Genomic DNA, 24,329 nt, shown 5'->3' with positions numbered 1-24,329 from the left:
GCTAGAACATAGAAAATACCAAAAAAATGGATTTCAATATTTTCCCATTTTTCCTTGTGCCAAGATCCCCTGCATCTTCCTGGACTGTGATCTAATCATTCTTTCCTCCTTGCTAGGAAATGGGCCCCATTTCATCCACACCTTGCATCAGATGTGGAAAGTGAATCTAGATTTCTTCACGTGTAAACCATTTTCCTTGTTGAACAAATTGTCCTGCTTTTACCTCACAGAACAAATAGATTTTCTAGTTGCTCAAATTCTTCATGACAACTTCCACAATTTGATCACTTTGAAGTGGGCTTGACAGCTTCTGGATTCAACACTGTATGGCTGATTTCTTCAGCAACATCTGCAATATCTAGTAAAGGAGGGAAATATGGCTTCAACAATTGAAGACTGGGTGAATACCCAAAAATGGAGGCAACTTGAGTTCAAATGCATTTTCACCAACTTTCTTTATAATCTTATATGGAACATAGCAAAGAGGACAAAGCTTCCTATGAGGGCCTTGTAAGCGTTCCTTCTGGAATGCAACCATACCTTATCCCCAACCTGAAAATTATGAGGAGTTCGATGCTCATCATGCCTCTATTTATACTTCTTAGTAGTCTGCTCCAAAATTTCACGAACTTGTTGCTGCAAATGATGAATTCTATCAATGAACTTCATTGCTTTGTTGTTCTCCTTATCCAAGCATGGTACCAAGTCAGGTTGCATAACAAGAACAGAAACATTTATTGGTACTAAGGGTTAATATCCGAGACAAACTTCAAATGGGCTATGGCCAGTTGAACTATGAATTGCCCCATTGTAGTTATGATGTACATAGGGAAGACTCTCATCCCATGTACGAGGATGTTTGGAGTGATACATACGCAGGATTTGAATAATCATTCGATTAACAACCTCTGTTTGACCATCTGTTTGAGGGTGGAAATCGGTGGACTTTGTTAGTTTTATGTCCATCATTGCCCATAATGAAGACCAAAATTTACTAAGAAAGCGACTATCCTTATCTGAAATAATACTTTTTTGGTAGCCCAAAATGAACCCAAACATGCTCAAAAAAGAGTTTTGTAGTTTCTTTGGCAGAGATTGCCTTTCTACAAGCCACCAAGATTGCCATTTTTGAAAATCTGTCAACTACAACATATACACAATCATGCCCGTGTTTTGTGGTAGGAAAACCAAACATAAAATCCATTAAAATTGAATGCCAAAGTTTATCTGGAATAGGAAGTGGTAAATATAAACCCAGCTTATGATTCGCAAGCTTTGCAATGGCACATGATGTACATGCTTGAATGTATTTCATCACATCATTTTTCATTTTTGGCCAGTAAAAATATCTTTGTAGTATAGCAGTACTCTTACCTTTTCCAAAATGACCAGCAACCTTACTGTAGTGAGCTTCCCATATTAACTTCTTACGTTCTTCCTCACGAACACAGATTTGGCCAAAGTGACAAAGCATTCCATCTTGCAAGTAAAAATAATTGACAGAGTATAAACATCAGAAAATTCATTATCATATCCATACAAGTGGGCCCAATTTTTTGTTTGGTGACCACACGATTCTAATACCATACTTACTCCTGCAATTGGAGGCCTACTCAGACAATCTGCTACATTATTGGCACTTCCTTTCTTATGACGAATGTTGAGATGAAATTGTTGAAGATAAGCTGACCATTTTTTATGCCTATCATTCTATAATTTACCTTGTGTTTGCAAAAATTGAAGGGGTTTGTGATCTATGTGGATGATAGTCTCCTTTCCCAATATATAATGTTTCCATTGTGTGCAAGCTTGAACAAAAGCATATAGTTCTTTTCATAGGAAGGATATCTACACCCTGTATCAAAAAAAAGTCTCACTATGGTAGGCAATTGGATGTCCATGTTGCATGAGGACTGCTCCCAATGCATATTCTGATGCATCCGTTTGTATTTCAAAAGCTTGTTGTAAATTAGGAAGAGATAAAACTGGTGCAAAACATAACCTTTGTTTTAACTCCTCAAATGCTTGTTGTTGAGCACACGTCCACTTGAATTTCGCTTTCATACCTCCTCATAATGAATGATTCAAAGGCCAAGACAAATGTGAAAATCCAAACACAAATCTACAATAAAAAGTTAGCTAACCCCAAGAAGCTATTCAATTCTGTGAGATTCCTTGGAGCAGGCCAATCTTTAATTACCTGGATCTTTTCAGGATCAACATGAACACCCTCACTACCAATAACATATCCCAAGTACTTAATAGTTTGCATAACAAAATAACATTTTTTTTAATTTGCATAGAGTCCATGGTTTTGTAATGTAGAAAGTATTTGTTCCACATGTTGCAGATGTTCTTCCCAAGTTTTACTAAAAATTAGAATATCATCCAAATATACAGCTACGAATAAGTCAGTGAATGGCCTAAGAACATCATTCATCATCCTCATAAATGTGGCTGGGGCATTTGTGAGACCAAAAGGCATCACCAACCATTCAAATAGTCTCTCTTTAGATTTAAAGGCAGTCTTCCATACATCTGTTGGATCAATTGGTACTTGATGGTACCCAAATTTCAAATCAATTTTTGTGAAGGATTTTGCCCCTCTAAGCTGGTCTAAGAGATCATCTATCCAAGGAATTGGGTATCTAGTTTTTACAGTGATCTTATTCGATGATCTGTAATCAATACAAAGCCTCCATGTACCATCCTTTTTCTTTGCAAGAACAATTGGGCTACCACAGGGAGATGCACTTGGAAAGATATGTCCTTTCTGAATTAATTATTTTATTTGCATTTTTATCTCATCATTCTCTAGAACTAATCTCCTATATATTGGCTCATTAGACAATGGGGTTCCTGGTATCAAATCAATAGTGTCTAACTTGGCAATGTGAGGGTACCCCTATTGGTAACTCAAACACATTATGATATTTTGTTAAAATCTGATCCATTGATCTTTCTTGTTTTGTTGTGATGGACACCATGGAATGGGAATTACACACATTTTTCTTTTGTTCCTCTGGACGAATCATTAAAAACACAAATGTACCAGTTTGGGCTATTAACCTTCTACATTGTTTTGCACTAATCAAAGATGCAGAGTGTGCACAACTTACCTCTAGAATCCAGTACTTTGTCCACCTAATTTAATTGTCACACTTCGTCGCCTTGACTCGTACACTCCATGACGTTGATACATGTGTGGCTGCCCCAACAAAATATCACACACATCAAGAGGAGCTACATCACAGATCACATCATCTTTGAATGGTTTTATGGAATATGAAAGACAACATTGGTTGTCTACTTGAATGTCTCGCCCTTGGCTCACCCACCCCAGAGAATATGGTTGTGGGTGTGATGTTGTCTTTAGATTCAATCAATTTACAATCTCGGAAGATATCAAATTCTTTTGACTAACACTATCAACAATAAAATGTAAAGCTTTTCCTCCTACCCACATTTGTGAATGAAATAATCTCTCTTCATCATCACGAGCAAATACCTTTGCAATGGCCACAGTGGCATATGGGTCAACCTCAATGATTTGTTCATCCTCCTGTTTTCCAACTTCTATCATCTCAAGTTCAATAGCTTCTTCATAGGTTTCCATCATTAAATTCTTTATAGTTCTACAGTCTTTAGTGTTATGAGTGTTGAGCGGATATTTTGCAACCGACAGTTTTGGGTAAAAATCCACTCGCAAAATATAGGATGACCAGAAACAGCGTGTGAAACAGAGTCTCTCTTACCTCAAAGGGAAGGCTCCTCCTTCTCACTGTTCCTTGGATCAACTCAAGGTAAGCAAGAAGTCGAGAGATTTTATAAAATGGGTGTTACCAATATCCTTTCTTCTTAACTTTCAAGAAAGAATCCACTTACTCGTGGAACGAGTAATGGGCAAGGTGAATTTCTAACTACACTTCTATCAAGCGCTGGAAACAATGATACCGATAAACCTTCACTAACTCAAAGGCTAGCTGAAAATGTATTGGTTTGGCTCTAAGTTTGGTTGTATTTCTATATGAAAAGCTTTACAATTAGGGCAGAAAGATTCCTAAAAGTAAGAATATTTAACTATTTTACAAATTAAGAAGAAAATATAAGCTACAGAGAAAGCTTCTCGCTATATATTTCCACAATTGCTCCTAGTCAAAGCTCTGGCTTCAATTGCTTCTTAACTCTTTTCTATTCAATTCACAAGATACAATTACCAATAACAAAAGATAACAAGAATCAAAGACAACTTGGATAAATTATGGACAAAGCTTACAATTCACACAAATAACAATCTCACTTAATCAAAGTTAAGTCTCAAATGCTCTTTTGTATTCACTTTCTCTCAAAATAGTGTTTACACAAACAAAGTTCTATTGGCACAATTTCTCCAGAGCTCTCTTGCATAAAGATGATGATAATTTTACAATGAGGGAGCACTCCTTTATATAGGCACAAGAGTTGAGAAAAAGATGGACGTAAAAATGGGAGCAGCTCAACCAACTTTGACATCGTCTAACTACAGGAGAAAATATAGGGTTACATGCAACTCGCATTACATCCTTTATCATACATGTCACTCGCATTACATGTAATTATGTTTTTTCATGTAATGCGTTCTTTACAACTACTAACATGAAATAAAAACAAAACAACAATCTTAGAGATTGTTTCTCAATGCCTTGAATTTGACAATAATGTCACACACTATGGGACGATCAGCAATTTCCATGGTCTTCGATATGGCTTCAACTCTCATTGCATTTGCATATGCCGATTGCACAACTTTGGAATTTGTTGTTGTAGTATCTAACAAGTGTTTTGTCAAAGATTTATACAAAACAAACTTGTTTATCGTATGTGAACCAAAATCTTCAGAATCTACATCAGCATTGATCATGTGGGTATATTCTAAATTTACTCTCTGTTGCACTAAGATTACCAAATTCATCAGTAACATGACATCCCATCTGTTCCAAATCACATGTAACACTTGTTTCGATTGTTTGACAATCTCCAAATACCACCTGCAACTTTGTGATCAGCTTCCTTAATGTCTCCTCCTTGTAAGCAATGAGCCCTTGAAATCTGAAGAACATTTCACATGACAGAAGAATGTCACATGAATCCAAGGTATCCAAATCAAATTTCACCATTTCATCCCAATCATCAAGGATTTCTTTCAAATTATCTACTTCCAAAGTCAAAGAAGAAATTAAGTTTTGCTCCATTTCAGTCATCTCTTTGACACGTCTAAGAACTGCAAATGTCTCTATGATGGCTCGAACTCCTTCAGAAATGATTTCTTGTATCCAAGACTCGGCAGCTTCAATCAATCTTCTCTCTTTAGATGTTTGAGATATAACAACACTCTAAGAAGATTGTTTCTAAATAACCTCATTCAAACGAGAGATCTCTTGTTTCAACCGACTCTTCTTTTCGCAAAGCTCATGATTGCTTTTTGATACATTGGCCAATGCATCTTGAGCATCTTGCAAACAACCCAAACGTGATTGCTTTCCAACTTCAACCTTAGTAAACTTATAGTCAAAACGAGTAAGTTCCTTAACAGGTTTATCTACCAAGGGCTCAGCAACCTCAACAAATTTGGTTTTATCAAAATCAACCAAAATTCTGGAAACAATCTTATCTTTCAAAAATTTGGATTTAGTTTTCTTAACAGGACGATTGTCAGGAGGAACAACCACTTTCCTTCTCTTTGTTGTTATTTTACTCAACCATGCAGGCAAGCCGAAACTTTCATCTGCAGAAGCAGGCACAGTGGAGACCATTGGCATTGATCCAGATTGTATATCGGTAGTGACCGAGCAAGATTCAGTCTGTACTATTGAAGTACATAGGAACATGTTGAGAAGACTCCGTCATGAAAAGTTCAAATCTTGTCAAAGATGTATCAAGTTGGGAAACTTGACCACTAGTAAGAGTCGAAAAATCTTCAAACACATTTGCTAAGTAATCATATTGTTCATGTGTAGGGACGCAAGGAGCAGCAGAAGAAATAGGAAGAGCCATGATATTAACCTCAGAGACTAGAATGGAAGGAGTGAAAATAGTGGAAAATGAATCCACATCATCATCAACCTTACGCAAAAAAGGTTCTTCATGTATAGAAGACGTATAGGCTTGTACAAGCTTTGGAAGAGATATGATCGTGATTTCCCCTCCTTCATCTGAATCTCCTTTATCAGTTTTGTTTCCAATTCTTCTTCTGATTCTACTACTGATTCTTGAATTGGCTCAAGAACTTGAGATGATTTTGTTCCTTTTCCGCCCTTCAATTTGAATTTGAGGGAACCCTTGGCATCAGAAGATGAGGCACCATCTTTCCCTGTAATTTCCAATTGTGATTTCTTGCCAAAAGGACCAAAACTTCCAAGCGCATTTTAGGATTTACTCTTTTAAGGCCTTTACTTTTCAACTATTTGTTAGTGTTTACTAGGATGGATTGAAATTTGTCCATGATAGATGTACCTTCCTTTTGTTGTCATTGGATAGGAAAAGGGCATTTCTTATCAAAGTCGGCTTGATGGAACTCCAGATCAAAAATGTCGTCATCATCTTCAACTTGGAATTCTGAAGGGATTTCCAACATGTTAAGATCAATTATCTGCTGCAAGGTTAATCTGCAGTAATCCATCTTCATGATGTCAAGTTTTGTCCTCATGTCTATCCAAATGTCTTCGATGCGATGAACATGAGTGTAGACTCTTTTCATCTGAGAATTCATCTCTTGATAGTCAAAATCAAATCTGACCTTGAATTTCTTCAAGGTAATCAACTGCAACTTTGCTTCCATATTCTTTGCTTTAGGCACAGAAATAATTGAATAATTGCCAATAGCCAAAACCAAGCCTATGAGAAGCACATTAATCACTCTGCACGTCCATGAGCTATCTAGCTAACTCCATCAGGATGATTCGATCTATAGTATACCTAAGTAAGGTATACAACTCTCACTTGAAATATCCAACTCTCAAGTATGTGAAAGTGGGAAACTGAAGAAAAATACAACCATATTGGTTCACCTTCTCCCATGCTACGTCAGATACTCTTTTGATAATCAACTGCTTATCAAACAAGCACCGAAAATGTCCGAACAAGGCATCTTGAACTCTTTTGTAGTGGAATTTACTCTTTGCCAAAGTGATTTGGTCATTAATCCCAAATAAGAAGTTGAAGATGATCTCCTTTGGTAGAAAGACTAGAGAAAGATCCCATGGCAGCAACAATGTAAACTAGATAAGAATTAATGTAGAAAGGTACTAATGTTCCCACATTGCATATTTGTTGGCAAAGTGTCGTACTAATAAGTTCTCCCCAAAAGATATGTTCTTTATTCTCCATAATTTGAAACATAAACTTATACATCCATGACTCAAAATCAATGGAATCTTTAAGGCCACAAATTGAACTAAGAAAGATGATAAGATCCTTATACTCTTGTTTGAAATTTGACCGATAAACAATCTTTGGCCATCTGGAGAAATTGTTTCTTTTATTGTCTAACCAATAAAAGTTGACATACTTCTGATAATTACTCTTTTGCTCATTCCAACTGGCCAATGATGATCCTTTAGTCAAATCAGCACATTCTAATTTATGCGAAACATTGAAAATTTGTTCTATAATCTCAGGATCTAGGCTAATGATAACATTGCCGTCGGCATCTTTGATAGTTTTCGTCTTGGGAGTAAACCACCATGCACATCCATAAACAAAGTCAGGTTCTATAGCCACCATAAGAAACGTGGATACCAAGTGAATGTTGCTTCTCCTAATGCACTTCATTTCATGACTAGCCAAAGCCTCAACTCTTTGTAGAAGATCAGCATGACCAATCTTTGTGTCCAACACGTTATCCAAAATAGATATGACTGAAGAACGAGTTGCATGAGTCAATTCTTTATCATATCGATATTTCATTTTGCCTTTGGATTTGGATGGCGAGGACATGTCTTGTGCTTGCGCAGCAATACAAAAATCTCAAAACATAAATACATCATCAGAAGAGATCTCTATACAAGTGAATTGCGGATCATCGGTGAAGATTCGAAAATGGATTGGAGACTTCACAAATCCGTCAAAATGACTTCAAAGAGAAAGCATATGCATATGCAATGGAACAGAAAGCGAAATGAAATGAAATGAAAGTGAGAAAATGGAAAATGGAATGGAATGAGACTGCGTGATGGTGAAACGCATAGAAATGTGTGCAAATGAAAATTGCTGATTCAAAAGTGACTTAGCGTTTTCAAGGCATTATTACATGAAAAATGAGTACATTTAAATGCAATATGTAACGAGAGATGGAGGGTGAAATGAGATACAAATGTGGGTGAAGAATACACTTCACATGGATGTGCAAATGAAGGTCAAGATGGAAAGCATGGAAATGGAAAATGGAAGTGAGATAATGAGTTTTAAGGTCACTTTTGGTGAAAAGGAGAAGTCAAAATACAGGGGAAGTGAAAATGACATCTTTTTGACTTTTAATCAAAATCGGACCTTTTTGATGCAATTACACACAAGACATTTCGTGTGATCGTGTCGTGCGAATGGAAGCAAAAAGTGAGATGGATGAAAACGGAAGTGGAAAAAGGGATTACATAAATATGCGGATGGCAAAAAGGATGAAAAACATGTAATCACATTTTGCTGAGTAAGAGAGGAAGTGTTGTGACATGGAAACGGAATGTGGAATATGACGATGCTTTCGCATGTAATGAAGCAAAAACAAGTTCTTGGGAAAGAACTTGCAATTTTTCCAAGTGGAGAAAACCGACAAGCAAGCACAATGCACAAAAAACAAAAGAAACAACATACCTTCCCAAAATAACTCAAACATGCCAAGATGTAATGCACTTCAACACTCAAATTCGAAATTGGGAATTGGGAAAGAACCAAAAACATGAAAATGAATAAAAACTTCATATTTAAAAGAAAAATGCACTTTGCATGGCAAAGATTTTCACAAATGGCAACCATCAAGTAATTTTATTCATAAAATCAGCAAGATAAGTATGAATTAAATAGCAAGGAAGAAGAAGTCCACTTAAATGAAGATTAGTGCCAAAAATTAAGGAAAAAGATGCTCCAATGTTGAAAATTTCTCTAAAAATGGTAAGACTTTTTCCAACATTGCAAACTTGAATAAGAGAGAGCAGCAAATAAGGATTTCTTGTTAGAAGATGTCAAAACATGCCCTAAAAATACTCCAAGATCCAACATTTTTGCAAATGGAAATTCATGGGACATTTTTGGCAAAAAAAGTGTTTCACCAAGGAGCTTAGGTAAATCGATTTGGTGTTTAAACACCAAAATGTTAACCCATATGCAATGTTATCACCAAATAAAAGCAGATCGATTCATCCTCATGCAAAAACGTTGATCAAAAATGGAGGTATTTGGAGTTTTCTTCAAAAATGTGCCTTAGGATTGAGCTCCCAAAAACGATTTTCAACATATTAAATCCATTTTTGAGGCAAGGGAACTCACTGCCAAGTAAAAATGCCTTGAATGGAGAAGATTTCATACAAATCCACCAAATAAATCTCTCACAATGAGCAAAATCAGGTTTTTGAGGAGCAAATGCATGCATTCCTTCAAAATCGAACTTTTTGGAAGGCACAACACATTTTAAAACATGCTTTTGATCAAAATCAGACCTTTTGGGATGCATTGCATGTTTTAAAATATGCAAGCCACCAAAATCAGACCTTTTGGGATCACTTGCATATATTAAGTTACATCTCACTTTTTAGATGTTTAGACATAAAAACTTCACTTTTCATGTCATAGCATCAAAAAGGTCCACTTATGATGAACTTTTGATGTAATGACATCAAAAGGGTAGCTGACTTTATATGCAGTGACATGTAAAAAGTTCATTTTTGATGGATTTTACATGTTATTGCATATAAAATGTCCACTTATGAAGACTTTAAGTTATTTAATTCACTTAAAACTATAAAAATGTTATAAAATGGGTTATAAACAACAATATTTATTTATCATATTATGAAATATAATACATACACATCATTTTAAAGTAACATTAAAATAAGCATTGATTTTTAAAATCAAAAATTAAAATGAAAATATATAGTTATATAATTATTTTAAGTGAAAAATTAAAAAGTAACTCAACTTAAAATTATAACATAAAGTGCACTATAGTCACTTTAAGTTATAAATTTAAAATAAAAGTAACTTAAAAACATAACAAAAAGTGAATATAATGTTATATTTTTCAAGAAGTGGATGTCAATTTAAAAATATAACATCATATTTTTAATTCATATTGTTGCACCTAAAATGTCCACTTTTGAGGCACTAAAACGGACATAACTCTTGATTGACCATTCCAATTGACCTCTTGGTTAGACCGAATCGAAGGGAAAAACGAAAGGGGCAAAAACAAAGCACTAAAAACAAGCAAACGCAAACTCAAAAGCAAAGAACAGACGATGAAGGCTTCAAAAATCAAATAAAGGCTCGAGAGAAAGCAAAACGAAAAAGACTTGACTAAGGCCTTCAGCAAAACAATTTGATATTTGAATTGAAATGAATCAATCGATCAACATTAAACAATTAAATATCAAATTCAAGCTTAGAGAAACATGAAACTAACTTGGAAAAGTTTCGTTTGTTACCAATATTTTGTGATGACAAAATGCAGGACAACAATGAGAGGGACTTTTATGGACTTCACACCACATACCTGATTCTTGCCCTATTTTCTTTACCCCCCATGTCTTCTTTGCTAGTTAATTTGAAGATGGTTCCTTGGCTATTTGTTTTCCCATTGGCTTATTACCTTCACCTTTCCATTTGTTGTTCATTGGATTTTCCCTCCTCCCTCTTTGTTTTAACTTCTCAATTTTTGATGCATATTTGAAAGCACTAGGTAATGTTTCTATATTGCACTAGGTAATGTTTCTATATTCAAGAAATCCATTTCAGTCTGAATGTGTCTATGAAGACCACTCTTATACTTCAGAACTCGATGTTTTTCTAAGTCTTTGATGTCAAGCTTTGCAGAGAGAGCATGAAAAATGTTGGTGTACTCTTGAACTAATTGGTCTTTCTTCTGTCGGACTAATTGCCATTGCATATATTTTTGTTCATAGATATCCTCGAGGTAATATTCTTGTTTTATATGCTCTACAAATTCTTCCCATTTGGGTTTTCCATCAAATAACATAGATGGATTTGTGTCCATCCTGAGATTCTTGGATTTCTTCAGTATTTAAGTGTACCTCCCATACCAACTTTACATGATTCTCAACTTTGAGGAGGGCGAAGGTTATCTTTTCAATATCTGAGAAATTATTAACACAAAAATACCTCTCCAATTTTGACAACCAGTCATTTAATAGCATCAACATCAATTTTTCCTTGAAAAGTTGGAATGTCAAAATTTACCTACACCTTGGATGGGGTTTGCCCGCCAAATTTTTAAATGCTTGGACTGGCATGTAACTCTCGTTTTTCATGCATCCATGAAAATTGATGCATCATTTCTTCACATTGTTTATTTAACACCTATTCTACCAATGTTTTGAAGGATTCATCCATCCCTTCCAATGATTGTTTTGCCATCTGCAATCATGTGCGTCTCAAAGGAAGATAATCCGAGAGATCTCTTGTGGCCAATCCCAACCTTCAATTAGCTGACCGCATACGATGGGACATACAAGAGCGAACAAGCTCTGATACCATTGGTCTGAATTACAAATTCAAGTTACAATACCTAGTGTAGAACTCGTGGTATTGTGACTAAATTGAAAACAGTTAAAATGCAACAGTAGATGTTCTACAAGCCAAAAAGTAATCCATTCATTTCGAAAAATAGAGCTTATACAAGTTCGATGGATCCCAAGGGGCACTATTACCCCTTGATTATGAAAACGAAAAGTCCACAAGCTAATTAATTACAAAATAAACTCTTAACAACTATAAAACTATAAAAAACTATATTAAAATCTGCGTCTACTTGTAGAAGTCGTAACTTTCTACTCGTAGCTCGAAATCACGAACTGTCAAAATTTCTGGAAAGATCTTTTAGAGTTCTACATTTATTGTTCGAAGTCTTAAGCGTAGCGCTACGACATCTTGCCACTGCCAAAGCCTAGAAATGCCCCAGAGACCTCCAAAAATGCAAAATACTAAAACATAGAAAATATTGAAAAAATGTATTTCGATATTTTCCCATTTTTGCTTGTGCCAACATCCTCTGCATCTTCCTGGACTGTGTTCTGATCAGTTCATAACTAAAATCTTGACCAATAAATCAATAATCCATAGTTGCACCCTAGGATGCTTACCAAAGGCTGGGATGCATCTCTGACTCTCCTGTAACAGACTCCTGAGGAGACTTTGCTAGTTTAGTGGTGAAATATCTAATGGTTTTGGACACCATTTTGCAATTTAATAATTTATTTAATTTAAGAGCATCTGTAACAGACGAAATGAGTGGCAATTTTAGTAATGGTAGGGAATTTTGATGTTACTGTGTCATAGCGTTAGCTGAATTTTCAACTTCAAACTCAAACTCTGGCAAACTCAAAAAACCAAAAAAAAATTGTTGAAATTCGTCAAAAGTTCATACAAAAAGTTGAATACTTGCCGTTTAGCAAAAATAGTATTTTATGAAGCTATTTTTTAGGGTTTTCGGCCACTTTTTTATTATAAATGCAGTCGTCCGCATACTAAGAATACAACACTAAGTTTTGAGCATCAGTGGCTAGGGCTTTTGCTACGTTTTTGTGACCATTGGCAGCTAGAGATTTCATGTGTGTTATTCTAAGCATAGATTTTAACTGTGATTTGTGATTCAAAACGTGGATCTAGTTGCTGATTCATGGTGGAATCCGAATGTGATTCAAAGTCGTCTACAGGATTTGATTCCAATGGATCACTCGTCATCTACGAGTCGTCTACAAGAGATTTCATGTGTGTTATTATGAGCATCGACGGCAATTGTGATTTGTGATTCAAAACACAGATCTGGTTGCTGATTCAAAGTGGAATCCGGATGTAATTCAAAGCTGTCCACGGGATTTGATTCCAATGTCATCAATCATCAACAACAAGTCTTCTACAACCCAACGATGGATTTTATTCATCTGCTACTTGACAACCACCTATCTACAACGACCATTCATCTACAAAAAGCCATTTGTTCTTCCACTGACAACCACCACTTAGGGGTTTTTAAGATTTCAATTTTTTGTTTTTAGGTTTAGGTTTTTTTAATAAGAATTTATTTTATGTTTTTAGTATGAGTATAATGTATTTTAATTTATATTATTGTTTAATGTTATTAGATATAAAATATATCTATGGGATTTGGTAGAGAATTTATTTTATTTTATTGTTTTTGATTAATTTATGTTAACACGGTACAAATTTTAAATTTTGTAAACTTCAAAATATTATAATACAAATTTTATATTTTTTTTATTTTGTAAATTTTAAAATGGTTAACTTTTCACATATATAATTATTAAACTTTAAATTTTTATGTTAAAATATTATACATAATTAAAGAATTGTAAACTATGGATATTATCATGACTTCATAAATATTATTTATCTTATCTTACGTATTTCTTATTTATTTTTAGTTTGTGAAGTGCAAAATTGTATATTTTATAGGTCTATTTATTATTGCCAAATCATTTATTATATATCATTTTGATTTAGTGGTATTGTTTTGTTTTTAAAGTTTAATATAGTTATTATTTTATTAAGCATAAAAGGGTCATTCTATATTCCCCCTAATTAAAATAGAATTTGCTATTTATTTATTATGCATTATATCATTTCAAATAGTTATTTTTGATATTTTGTTAAACTAAAAATATTAATTTTCTTGTATATCATGCAGGTTGTAATTGAATGGCTCCCAAAATATCAAAATCTGAATTATGGAAATATGTGACAAAAGATGGTTCTAAACTCTATTGCACTAAATGTACAAAAGATTTTACCGGAAGTTTAACAAGGGCAAGAGACCACTTAGTTGGTATTGGTGGGGGTACAAGCGGAGGTGTTAGAGCATGTCGAAAAGTGAGCAATGAAATGAGAGTTGATATAGAGAAAGAATTGTCCCTTTTGAATGAAGCTGACTTGAATAAGATGCAAAAAAAACAAGGAATTCAAGAGGATGTGTCTAGGTTCTCATCTATATCCTCTTCTTCCAATTTCCTCAAGTCTACAACCATAGGTGCAATAAAGCAAAGTGGAACATTAAACAACTTTTGGAAACCCATAGAAAAACAACAGGTAGATGATGCATGGGCCGACTTTTTTTTACAAATGCTACTCCATTCAATTCAATAAGATATCCCCATTTCCATAATGCAATTTCCAAATCCGCAGAGTTTGGCAAAGGTTACACACCTCTATCTTCATATGCTATCAAAACATCTCTTTTAGTGGAGGTCCAAAGATAGAGTGATAGGAAAATTAGTTGATATCAAAGACTCTTGGAAGTCAACAAGTTGCACTATATTGAGTGATGGATGGTCAGATATATGTCAGAGGCCATTGATTAATGTTTTAGTGGCTTCCCCTAAAGTTGTTGTGTTCTTGAAAGTGATTCAAACAATGAATAAAAAGAAAACTTCAGTATATGTTTTTCAGATATTAGAGGAAGCCATTATTGAGGTAGGAGCGGAAAATGTGGTTCAGGTGGTTACTAGTAGTGCAGCAAATTATCTGGAACTGGGAAGCTGATTGTAGAGAAGTACCCATAGATCTATTGGAGCCCATGTGCAGCCCATTGTTTGGATTTGTTGCTACATGACTTGGCCAAGTTCCCATGGATACATGAAGCAATTCATAGAGGGAGAGCAGTTGCAAATTTCATTAGAAATCATCACCTCACATTGATTATTTACAGGCAACATGCATCTAGGGAGTTGTTGAGGACTTGTGACACAAGGTCTATTTTATTTTATGTCACTTTGAGGAGAGTGGTAGAAGAGAAAGCAGCTTTGAGATCTATGATTCGTTCTAATCAGTGGGAAAATTTAGCACTTTCTAATAGTGCAAAGGGGAGGAACATATAGCAAACCATTTTAAACAGCAATTTTTGGGGAAATGGAGCAAAGGTTTTGAATATATGTGGGCCAATTGTTGATGTACTTCGTATGGTGGATGGTGACACTCCTTGTCTTGGCATGCTCTATGAAAACATGGACTGTTGTAAAGAGTCCATTCAGAGAGCACTAAAAATGTAGAAGCAAAGTACATGGAGATGTGGGAGACACTTGACTCTAGGTGGAAAATGATACACACATCTTTACATGCAGCAGCTTGTAATTTGGAGCCAAATTTATTTCGTATTGATAGACAAAATGATTCTGAAATTATGACAGGGCTTTATGATGCCATTAGCAAGTATGAGCGAGATCAAGACATTGCATTTCTGATCAAAGCCCAATGTTGGATATACAAGAAAGCAGACGGGGTGTTTGGAATGGAAGCAACACAATATAACATGGCACGAGCTGAGATAACTAGGTATAGATGGTGGATGAGCTATGGGGCACAACCTCTTGAACTACAGCACTTTGCCATTAGAGTATTGAGTTAGGGGGCAAATTCATCAGTCTATGAGAGGAACTAGAGTTGCTTTGACCACATTCATTCTAAAACGAGGAACAAGCTGCTGTCCGGAAAGTTGGGAGATTTTGTCTATGTTCCGCAGCAATTTGAAATTGCTCATGAACAAATCAGCAAAGGACCCCACATCTTCTTCACAACAAGGAATTGCAAAAGGCATGGAAACTGGAGCTACAGAGCAACCTGACTTCTTTGATGATGAGCTAAGTAGTGATACTGATGATAATACTACAACAGATCAGCCAAGTGCTCTTGATGACTTCGAGCTTTTTTGAAGTTTTGACTTTTGACTATAACATTTTGACAGAAACTATCTTGGTACTTTTGATAATTTTGAGCTATTTTGAAGTTCTAAAATGCTGATCTCTCTTTTGGATAGCAAAAGAACTTTGTAATCATGATTTCACATGTTTCTTATAGCTTATATCTTATAAATGTGATTTTTTTTGGAATGATTTCAAATCTATTTGTAATGTCAAACTATTTTGATTCACTATTGGATGTATTGTTGGACATGAAGAGATTTTTTTTTCGTAGTTTTGAATTGAAAAGTTCTTTACATGAAACTCAAATATATAATAATAAATAGCATACATTTATATTTTTTTGAAAATTACATTATGCGAATTTAATATCAAATTTTTTTCTATTTTTTGACTTGTCAAACTTCATCCAAACTTCATAGTTGTCGAACTCAAACTCAAACCTTGTGACTTAGGTCTCAAGTATCATCAAATTATAGTTACACTTAAAGTCCACTATTTTTTAGAATTTTTATAAATTATTAATACATATTGGAATAAAACTGCATAGTAACACGGGGACATGTCCCCCTCCTTTTTGCACCACTTCTCAAAGACTTCAACACACCAGGGACATGGTAACTCCATCCCCCAATCCCCAGCAACGCCGCCAGATTCCACCACTTCCATCGAGGATGGGGGACATCCCGGTGTTGACTATTTGCAGATTTGACTATATATGTTTAATGTTTGATGTTCCAATTCAATGCAATGTTCAAGTATTTACTCTTTTACATTTTTATATCTTATATTGCAATACATAGTACCCCAAGTACCCAAGTTTCCAAGTTCCCCATCTTAATGAAAACTTGCAAATAAACACTTTGTCTCATTGTCTCTTGGGATCACAGAAGATTAATTCCTTATAAACCAAAATATGACAATATTGTGATTGTTCACAAGGCAATGCATACCTATTGCAATGAGACTTAAAAAGGTTTGCCATAAAACTTGACATGGCCTATACATTTGGCATAGTAAGTTGATTTTTGACATACATCTTGTAGGCATTTAAGTTTCCTCTTTTCTTCATGAAATAAATCTTTCGATGAAACCTCTACCCTTGGGTAGCCTCAATCATCAATGGATCCCAAAAAGAATTATTTCAGCAACGAAAGGCTTGCACAAAGGGTAGCCTTCATCCCCCTATTAAACCATTATCTTAGAGAAGGCTTGGGCAGTCCATATCAGCTGAAAGGGGAGCTTCAACCATTAATGCAGTCAAGGTTCTAGATGAAATCACATCTAGTCCACTGTTGGCATGATCTTGTGTTGGTGTGAACTATTTATTGAGTTGAATGATGGAAGAATAAAGTGTTGCTTTCAAAATTGAAGTTTTCCCCATATTCTTGAATTTGCACATGGCGGTGTTGTTCTCTTCAAATATTTGGGTGTTCATATGAGCTTCAAATCGGCTCATACAACTGAAAAAAAATTGTCAGGCACATTCCAATTTTCAACAAAGGGAAGGCTTAGTCTAACTAGGAGATTGGTTTTGAATCTTGATTAAATCAGGCATCTCTAGCCTTCCTATTTACTAGGCAATTATCTATCATACTCTTGTTTCCATCCTTCATCTTCTTAATTAATGAGAAAAATAGTGACAGATAAATGTGCCTTTGGAAAACACATATTGCTCAAAATCTTTGAATTTGACAAAGTATTGAGCATAAATGCTCTTCAATAATGTAGCCAATCCTATTGAATTTTCACTCTAGCCAAAAAAAAAAAAAACTAAGTCCATAAAAATGGCTGCAAGGATTTCTCCAAATCACTTAGAGCACTCAAGGATCAAAAATCAATTTACCTTTATATCGCTGCCACGAAAAATGATGTAGTCATACACTTTGTCACTAGGAGGAATTTGAGGACCATCTTTCTTTCGTCCTTCAGTCCCAAAAGATCGCACTGCAATAGCAAAGAGAGAAAATAAATAAACATAAATAAAAATTACAAAAGCTTATTAAATGTACATTTTTTTACTGCACAGCACATCATCAAAATCAAACAGATAAACTCCTACAATTAAAGGTGCATGCAAGCCCAAGCTGGTTGATGAAAGTAAAATGCCCATATCCAAATAGACATGCTTGACTATAGGCCCAACCACCACTATTTTCTCTCCTTTGAGATCCATGGTCTGCTCTTTGACATATCATGTTTAATTGCAAAATGAATTGGTATTGTATACTAAATCGTTTCTCCTTATTTTGGTTTTATTAATTTGAACCGTAGGCATCAATAGCTAAAAACTGAAATTCAAAATTGTTGTCAAGACTCAATATATTAAACTCTCCTCTCCACCATAAAGAGAAAGTGCCGACACCGCTCAAGTGCCAACATGTCATCAATATTCTGTGAAACGTTGATTGTAAGCATCAATCCATATTCACTGTTATTGCAGAAAATATACAGCGTCAATTGTACTGGTAGCAGTATACATACATTCCTATCACAAAGACATATATACCGTAGTCTGTAGAAATTATGAATGGGTTTAGTATTAAGCAGCATATTTTGTGTAATAATGTTATGGATAGAAATCTACTGGTTGTGAGAAGTGCATTTCAGCCAACAGCCGATCAAGTAGCGGTGTAAGCATACTAGAGAGGGAGAGAGCGCGCGCTTCCATGTCCGTTATGCACCTCATACTCAAAAAGACTTCTAAGATCATAGCTGCACTTGGCCAGAGGATTGTACGTAAATTAGTCTATGCCTTTAAACCCTGTCAAGGGCTATTGCTCAGGCAGATTTGGTAGAATAAAAAATCCCGTCAAAGAAGATGGGTTACTCCTACGCCCAAGCGACGGATTATTTAATGATAATCAAACTAGGAAATAAATTGTGTCTCCAGGACGGAAACACAAGCCGTCGGGAGGTATTTTTGCACCGGTTGTGCACAAAGCGGATCCCATCTCCCCACCCAGGCTTTGAGCCGGTAACACAAAGGATTGCAAAGAGAAAACTACTCCTGCTCAGAATTGAAAAGAGAAACCTACATATTTACCCTCTACTACGGGACAATATCAAAAACCCTAATTTAGATTTCATCAAAAGGTAGGTGTTAAATAATTAGTTAAAATGAGAAAAACTGACCATCCTGCAAAGCAATGTTGGAGTTGTCTGTGTCGATGGTGTAAAGAATGCCTTCGTAGCGTATTTCACTTTTTGAAGTCAAGCTTATGAGACTGCCAATGTACGAGTCCGCGCTGCTTCCGCTCCGTTCCCCCATTTTGAAAACCCTCCTTGCAGATCCGATCGCAAAGAGCAGATGGATTAAAAAAGCATCCCTTTTATGTGGCGCGGGTATTAAACGGCTGGGTAAAATTGGGTAATCCTGTGTGTTCGGCTGTGGTTTGACTCTCTCTGTCGAAAGAAACTCCAGAGCTGTGTGACGTTTGCGGGAATCGCTTTGTAAGTATGCGCCGGTTATAAAAGTTGGAGATTTCGCAGCGTATAGAGCACGAGAGCCGTCGGATTCTAGCAATGCCTATTTATATATTGTCAATGAGCGGCTGCTTCACCCTATAATATCGCTTCGTATTCCCCCCAATGGAACAAACGATTTTCTCGGTTGAGTTTTTCAGGGTTCCATTCCACGCCTTGGGTATGATTCCACAAGTGCTTTACAAGAGCCCATCTCCATGCCCTCTTCTCTTCACAAATTGAATTTATTTAGAGTTCAATTGGATTTGAGAACATAGAGAAAGCAAGGATCTTAGGTTGTTAGTGGTACAATTGAGAACAATTATGAGGTACAAAAGAGATAGTGGAAGAAATTCAAAGAGATATAGAAAGAGAATTCTTATGTTCTTTACACCAAGTGTAAATAGCATTTTCTTAAAGAATGTGCAGTGTGGGAATATATTTGTGCTTAGTGCAAAATCATCAGGTTGACAACATACATAATTTATTTGACAAGGATAAAGACTAATTTAATTGTTAATGAGGATCCATAGCAAGAGAACAAACATTAAAAGGAGTATAAACATATTGTGTACCCTTGGTCCCTTAGACTGATCAGTCTTGTAAACATCATTAGAATTATGCATTTATTGATTCATTTGAATGAAATGAAGGAGTTTTATTTACATCCCTGAGAGCAACATCTAAGAGAGCGAGAATCTATATGTTCTTCTCGATGTCAACTCTCTAATTATGAATTTTTATTAGGAAATCAATAATTTTGTGAACCCTCACTTCTTTGAAAAGTTGGTGTAGACAAACCTACTTGAAGTTGTCTTATATGGACCATGAATATCTTGGTAAGCAGCACATTCTAAGATAAAGTATCATTCAGTTTCAACAACTCCTTGATTGCTAAAAGTACATACTTTGTGAGGCCTTACCCCAAGCTCGTCATAGCATTTTATATATTTACATGATAGACTCATAATTTGATATACTATGTTGATGTTTTATGGATTTAGATTTCATTGATAGGGATTTGATAGCATAGGATGTGATGCATTCCATTTTATTAATGATTACTGGAATTGTGTCAATACAATTATGCATGCATTCGGATTGGTTAGCTCAAATGATTTTATGATAATACACCTTGCTTTATTGTACTCTTTGTATTCATGATGGTGATTTGATGCATTTGGGGTTGCATTATGGTTAGTTGACTTGTATGAATATTCTGATGATGTGGGTATGCTCGATTTTTTAAATTGCAATTGAGTTCATATTACGAGGAGATGTGATCATTACAAATGAATATTAGGTGTTTTAATGCCACTTGTATATGGTTGTGTTCTTGTATGGAAAATGCAATTGGAAAGTAATGAATTGCTCAATTTAGTAAGTTATGAATTGATTATGTGGAAATGTTGATTGATTTGTACATGACTAAATGATGTTGTTTTCAAATAGCTTATATGTATATGATTTCTTGGACTATTGATAGTCAAATTGAGATGTGCAGGAAAATGACCATGGAAATTATTCGGAGAACTAGGATCAAACCTATGTGATACAATTAAACCAAGGTTGTGTCTATTAAAGAGAGAAAACCTTGTATGTAGTTGTATTTTTTATTTGGAAATGTGGATGCTTTGGAATTGTGGATGCTTGCATGTGGATTTAATGGTAAATTATAAAATATTATTTGTAAAAGTGTTTATTCCTAAGTGGACATGCCATGAGTTTTATGTGGTGTGACTTGACATTTGTATTGTGCATATGTGGCAATGACATGTCAATGTGGGGAAGTATGTATTTTAACCTAATCCTATGATAGTACCATTTTGAATCCCCATGAAGACCACTTGGTTAGAGAGCCTTAGGTGATTTGGGCCCATAGGAGAACTTAAGTTGAGTTTTTGAGGTGTTAAATGGGCATCTAGGGTTGAGTTTGGGTCATTTGTACCAAGCCCACTAGGTATGCCTTTTAGTTAAGGGCTATTTTTTATCCTAAGATAACTCATAGTCTATTTGGGAAGCCTTCCAAAATTTCATTTTACAAGATGGACAAAAATCAACTTTTGGAAGCAAAGCTTTGGGTAAACAACCCTCTATTAGAGTGTAAGAGACATGCCCTTTTCTAAGCCACTTTTTAAGGTTACATTTTTTTAAAAATGTAAGATGTTGGGAAGACCAACCAATGGGAACCCATTTCCTTCCCTAAGGGAGTTGTGGGAAGCATGTAGAGCCTTTTTAAAGGGATCTATGGATGTTAGAAGGTTCTTCACCCACTCCCCAACTTTGGAGACAACTAGGAGTTTAGGAAATTAGGAAATTGGAGAAGGAAGCACTTCATCAACTTTCTTTGCCTAGGTTTAGAGTGGGGTTGGTGCCCATTCTTATTTTTTCTTGTAGACTCTTTGTTATGATGAAATGATGAAATTTTAATGAGTTTGTGTTCTCTTGTGTAAGATTATGTTGTGTTTTCTTGTATGTGTGGTTTTTTCCTTCCTCATTTTTCTTGTTGGTTTAAATATGCTTTTGGGCATGTACAAGGCTAGACTCACCCTTTAGAGGGAAGAGTAGCCTTGGGGTGAAGGGTAGTCAAACACCTTGGAGAGTGTAGAATCTTTCCTCAAGGAGGAGAGGGACAAGGCAAGGAGTATAGACTCCTTGTTGCCATTGTTTCTTATATGAACTTCATAAGGGAAAGCTTGGGCTTTAAGTCGTGGGAGCCATAAGGGATTCTTGTGGTTGATATGTAGGAGAAGAGAATGATGGGGTAACCATTGTGAAGGTATTCGTAAATTTATTTATTTTATGGCAATCTCCTCCTACGTTGTCTCTCCACCTTCACCCCTTACTTGGGTCATTTTATGGCCTGGTGTATAAGCTTACTTATTGGATTTTTATGTGATGTATTGTTGAAATGTGGTTTTCTATATGTAAGGTTGTAACATGTTTGGTACCTAGATCTCCTAGCTCAAGGATGGCCTTGCAAGAGACCTAGGTTGGGAGGTGAGTATTCCATGGACGTTAAAATGTATTGCAAATTTTCCCTTGTTTGGAGCTCAAGCTGGGAAAAGAAAGAAGAAGTTTTGTAAACTTTTGAGAAGGACTTGTAATGTGTTTTCAAGTTGTGCTAGATTTTGAACAAAATGAGAGATGTATATTTAAGAGAACCTCCTATTGTGTATCTACTTGCTTTGCATTATGTTATGTAGACAAAGGCAGAAAATTAAGTTTTTTTTTTGTATGCCTTAAGAATATTATGTTTATAAGGAATTAATATTTTATTCTATTGAATGTTGTCAATAATAAATACTAGGAAACAAGCATTTTATGTATTCTCTATTGCAAATAAGAGTACTTGTGTGTTGTGGTTATATGCATTTCATGTCTACAATAAAAGATATTGAAATTGGTACGAAAACAAGTTGAAAGAATTGCTATTAAAATTTATTTGAACTATATGAAACAAAAGTGTGCATTTTTAAAAAGGAATAAACAATATATTTATAAATCTGTCCTCAAATTCCTTTCAAGAACTATGTTACATGTCATAAAGACTACCTTATTGATTGCAAATATAGATGAAAGGAAGTTGAAGACTCTAAAGCTTTTTATTCTTATGTAAGGATGCTTTAAATAAATAAATGTATTGTCACAATTTTAAAATATAATTTTAGATTTGAACATAATCTTAAACATATAGACACATAACATGATACATATTAAAAGAGACATGTTCTATTTAAAGAAGTATATTATATTTAAAAAAAAAGATAAAATAAGCAACACTCTCTTTCATTGAGAAATACATGTAATAATGAGATATATATATATATATATATATATGAGTAATAAATAAATTATTTTTAAAAAAAGAGGACACAATTCTTTGTTTAGACCGCAATAGTGGGTGGTCTGGTGCACACAGTGGTAAACACTACTTTGTGACACATGTCCTAGAAACACTACTAATATGTATGTACACCTCACACAAGGCATTGCCTACAATCCCTACCCTCACATCATGCTACTTTGACATTGTCTTATGCACCCCGCCTACGCTCCCCCTCTTATCATCATGCCTTTCTTAGACCTTTCTCTGCTCCACCGCTACTTAAAAACCCTACCACATATATTGCATACGTGCATCCTTTCACCCTTACAACAGAAAAAATGTAATGTAGAGTAGTTGTCATCAACGATTATCTAACGCATGACCTCCTACACAATGACTACCACCACTGCCTCAAACCATTCACCTATGACATGTAACTTCATTGAGTTAGAAAATGAAAATGAAAAGCAAAAGAGAGATTAGGATTGGGCAAAACAAAACTAGTAGTCATATATATATGAGTAATAAATAAATTATTTTTAAAAAAAGAGGACACAATTCTTTGTTTAGACCGCAATAGTGGGTGGTTTGGTAAACACTACTTTGTGACACATGTCCTAGAAACACTACTAATATGTATGTACACCTCACACAAGGCATTGTCTACAATCCCTACCCTCACATCATGCTCCTTTGACATTGTCTTATGCACCCCGCCTACGCTCCCCCTCTTATCATCATACCTTTCTTAGACCTTTCTCTGCTCCACCACTACTTAAAAACCCTACCACATATATTGCATGCGTGCATCCTTTCACCCTTACAACAGAAAAAATGTAATGTAGAGTAGTTGTCGTCAACGATTATCTAACGCATGACCTCTTACACAATGACTACCACCACTGCCTCAAACCATTCACCTATGACCTGTAACTTCATTGAGTTAGAAAATGAAAATGAAAAGCAAAAGAGAGATTAGGATTGGGCAAAACAAAACTAGTAGTCATAAGGTTGAAGAGTTAGACTTAACAACCCTAATTAGGGTTCCAAAAAGAATGTGATTTTAGAATAGACAGTTTATTTTTAAAAACAAATTAGAGAGGGGGACACTTTAATCC

The 24,329-nt window shown here is 35.2% G+C and overlaps 1 protein-coding gene across 1 annotated transcript in view; it reads right to left on the bottom strand.

Moving 5' to 3' along the window:
- DCP5 (decapping 5) overlaps nt 1–19,421 on the bottom strand; it is a 45,321-nt gene extending 25,900 nt beyond the window's left edge. Inside the window, exons 1-2 of the mRNA XM_089825734.1 lie at nt 19,053–19,421; nt 17,764–17,864 (exon numbers count right to left, since the gene is read on the bottom strand). Of these exons, the coding sequence (XP_089681860.1) occupies nt 17,764–17,864; nt 19,053–19,188 (237 nt within the window). The 5' untranslated portion in view covers nt 19,189–19,421. The remainder of the gene's footprint in view (nt 1–17,763; nt 17,865–19,052) is intronic.
- Nucleotides 19,422–24,329: the final 4,908 nt, after the last annotated feature.

The sequence above is a fragment of the Cupressus sempervirens genome, chromosome 4 (genome assembly GCF_028749045.1).
Source record: "Cupressus sempervirens isolate cs-2001-9-10 chromosome 4, ASM2874904v1, whole genome shotgun sequence".
Lineage (NCBI taxonomy): Eukaryota > Viridiplantae > Streptophyta > Pinopsida > Cupressales > Cupressaceae > Cupressus > Cupressus sempervirens.
This window is presented reverse-complemented; position numbering and strand designations above follow the sequence as displayed.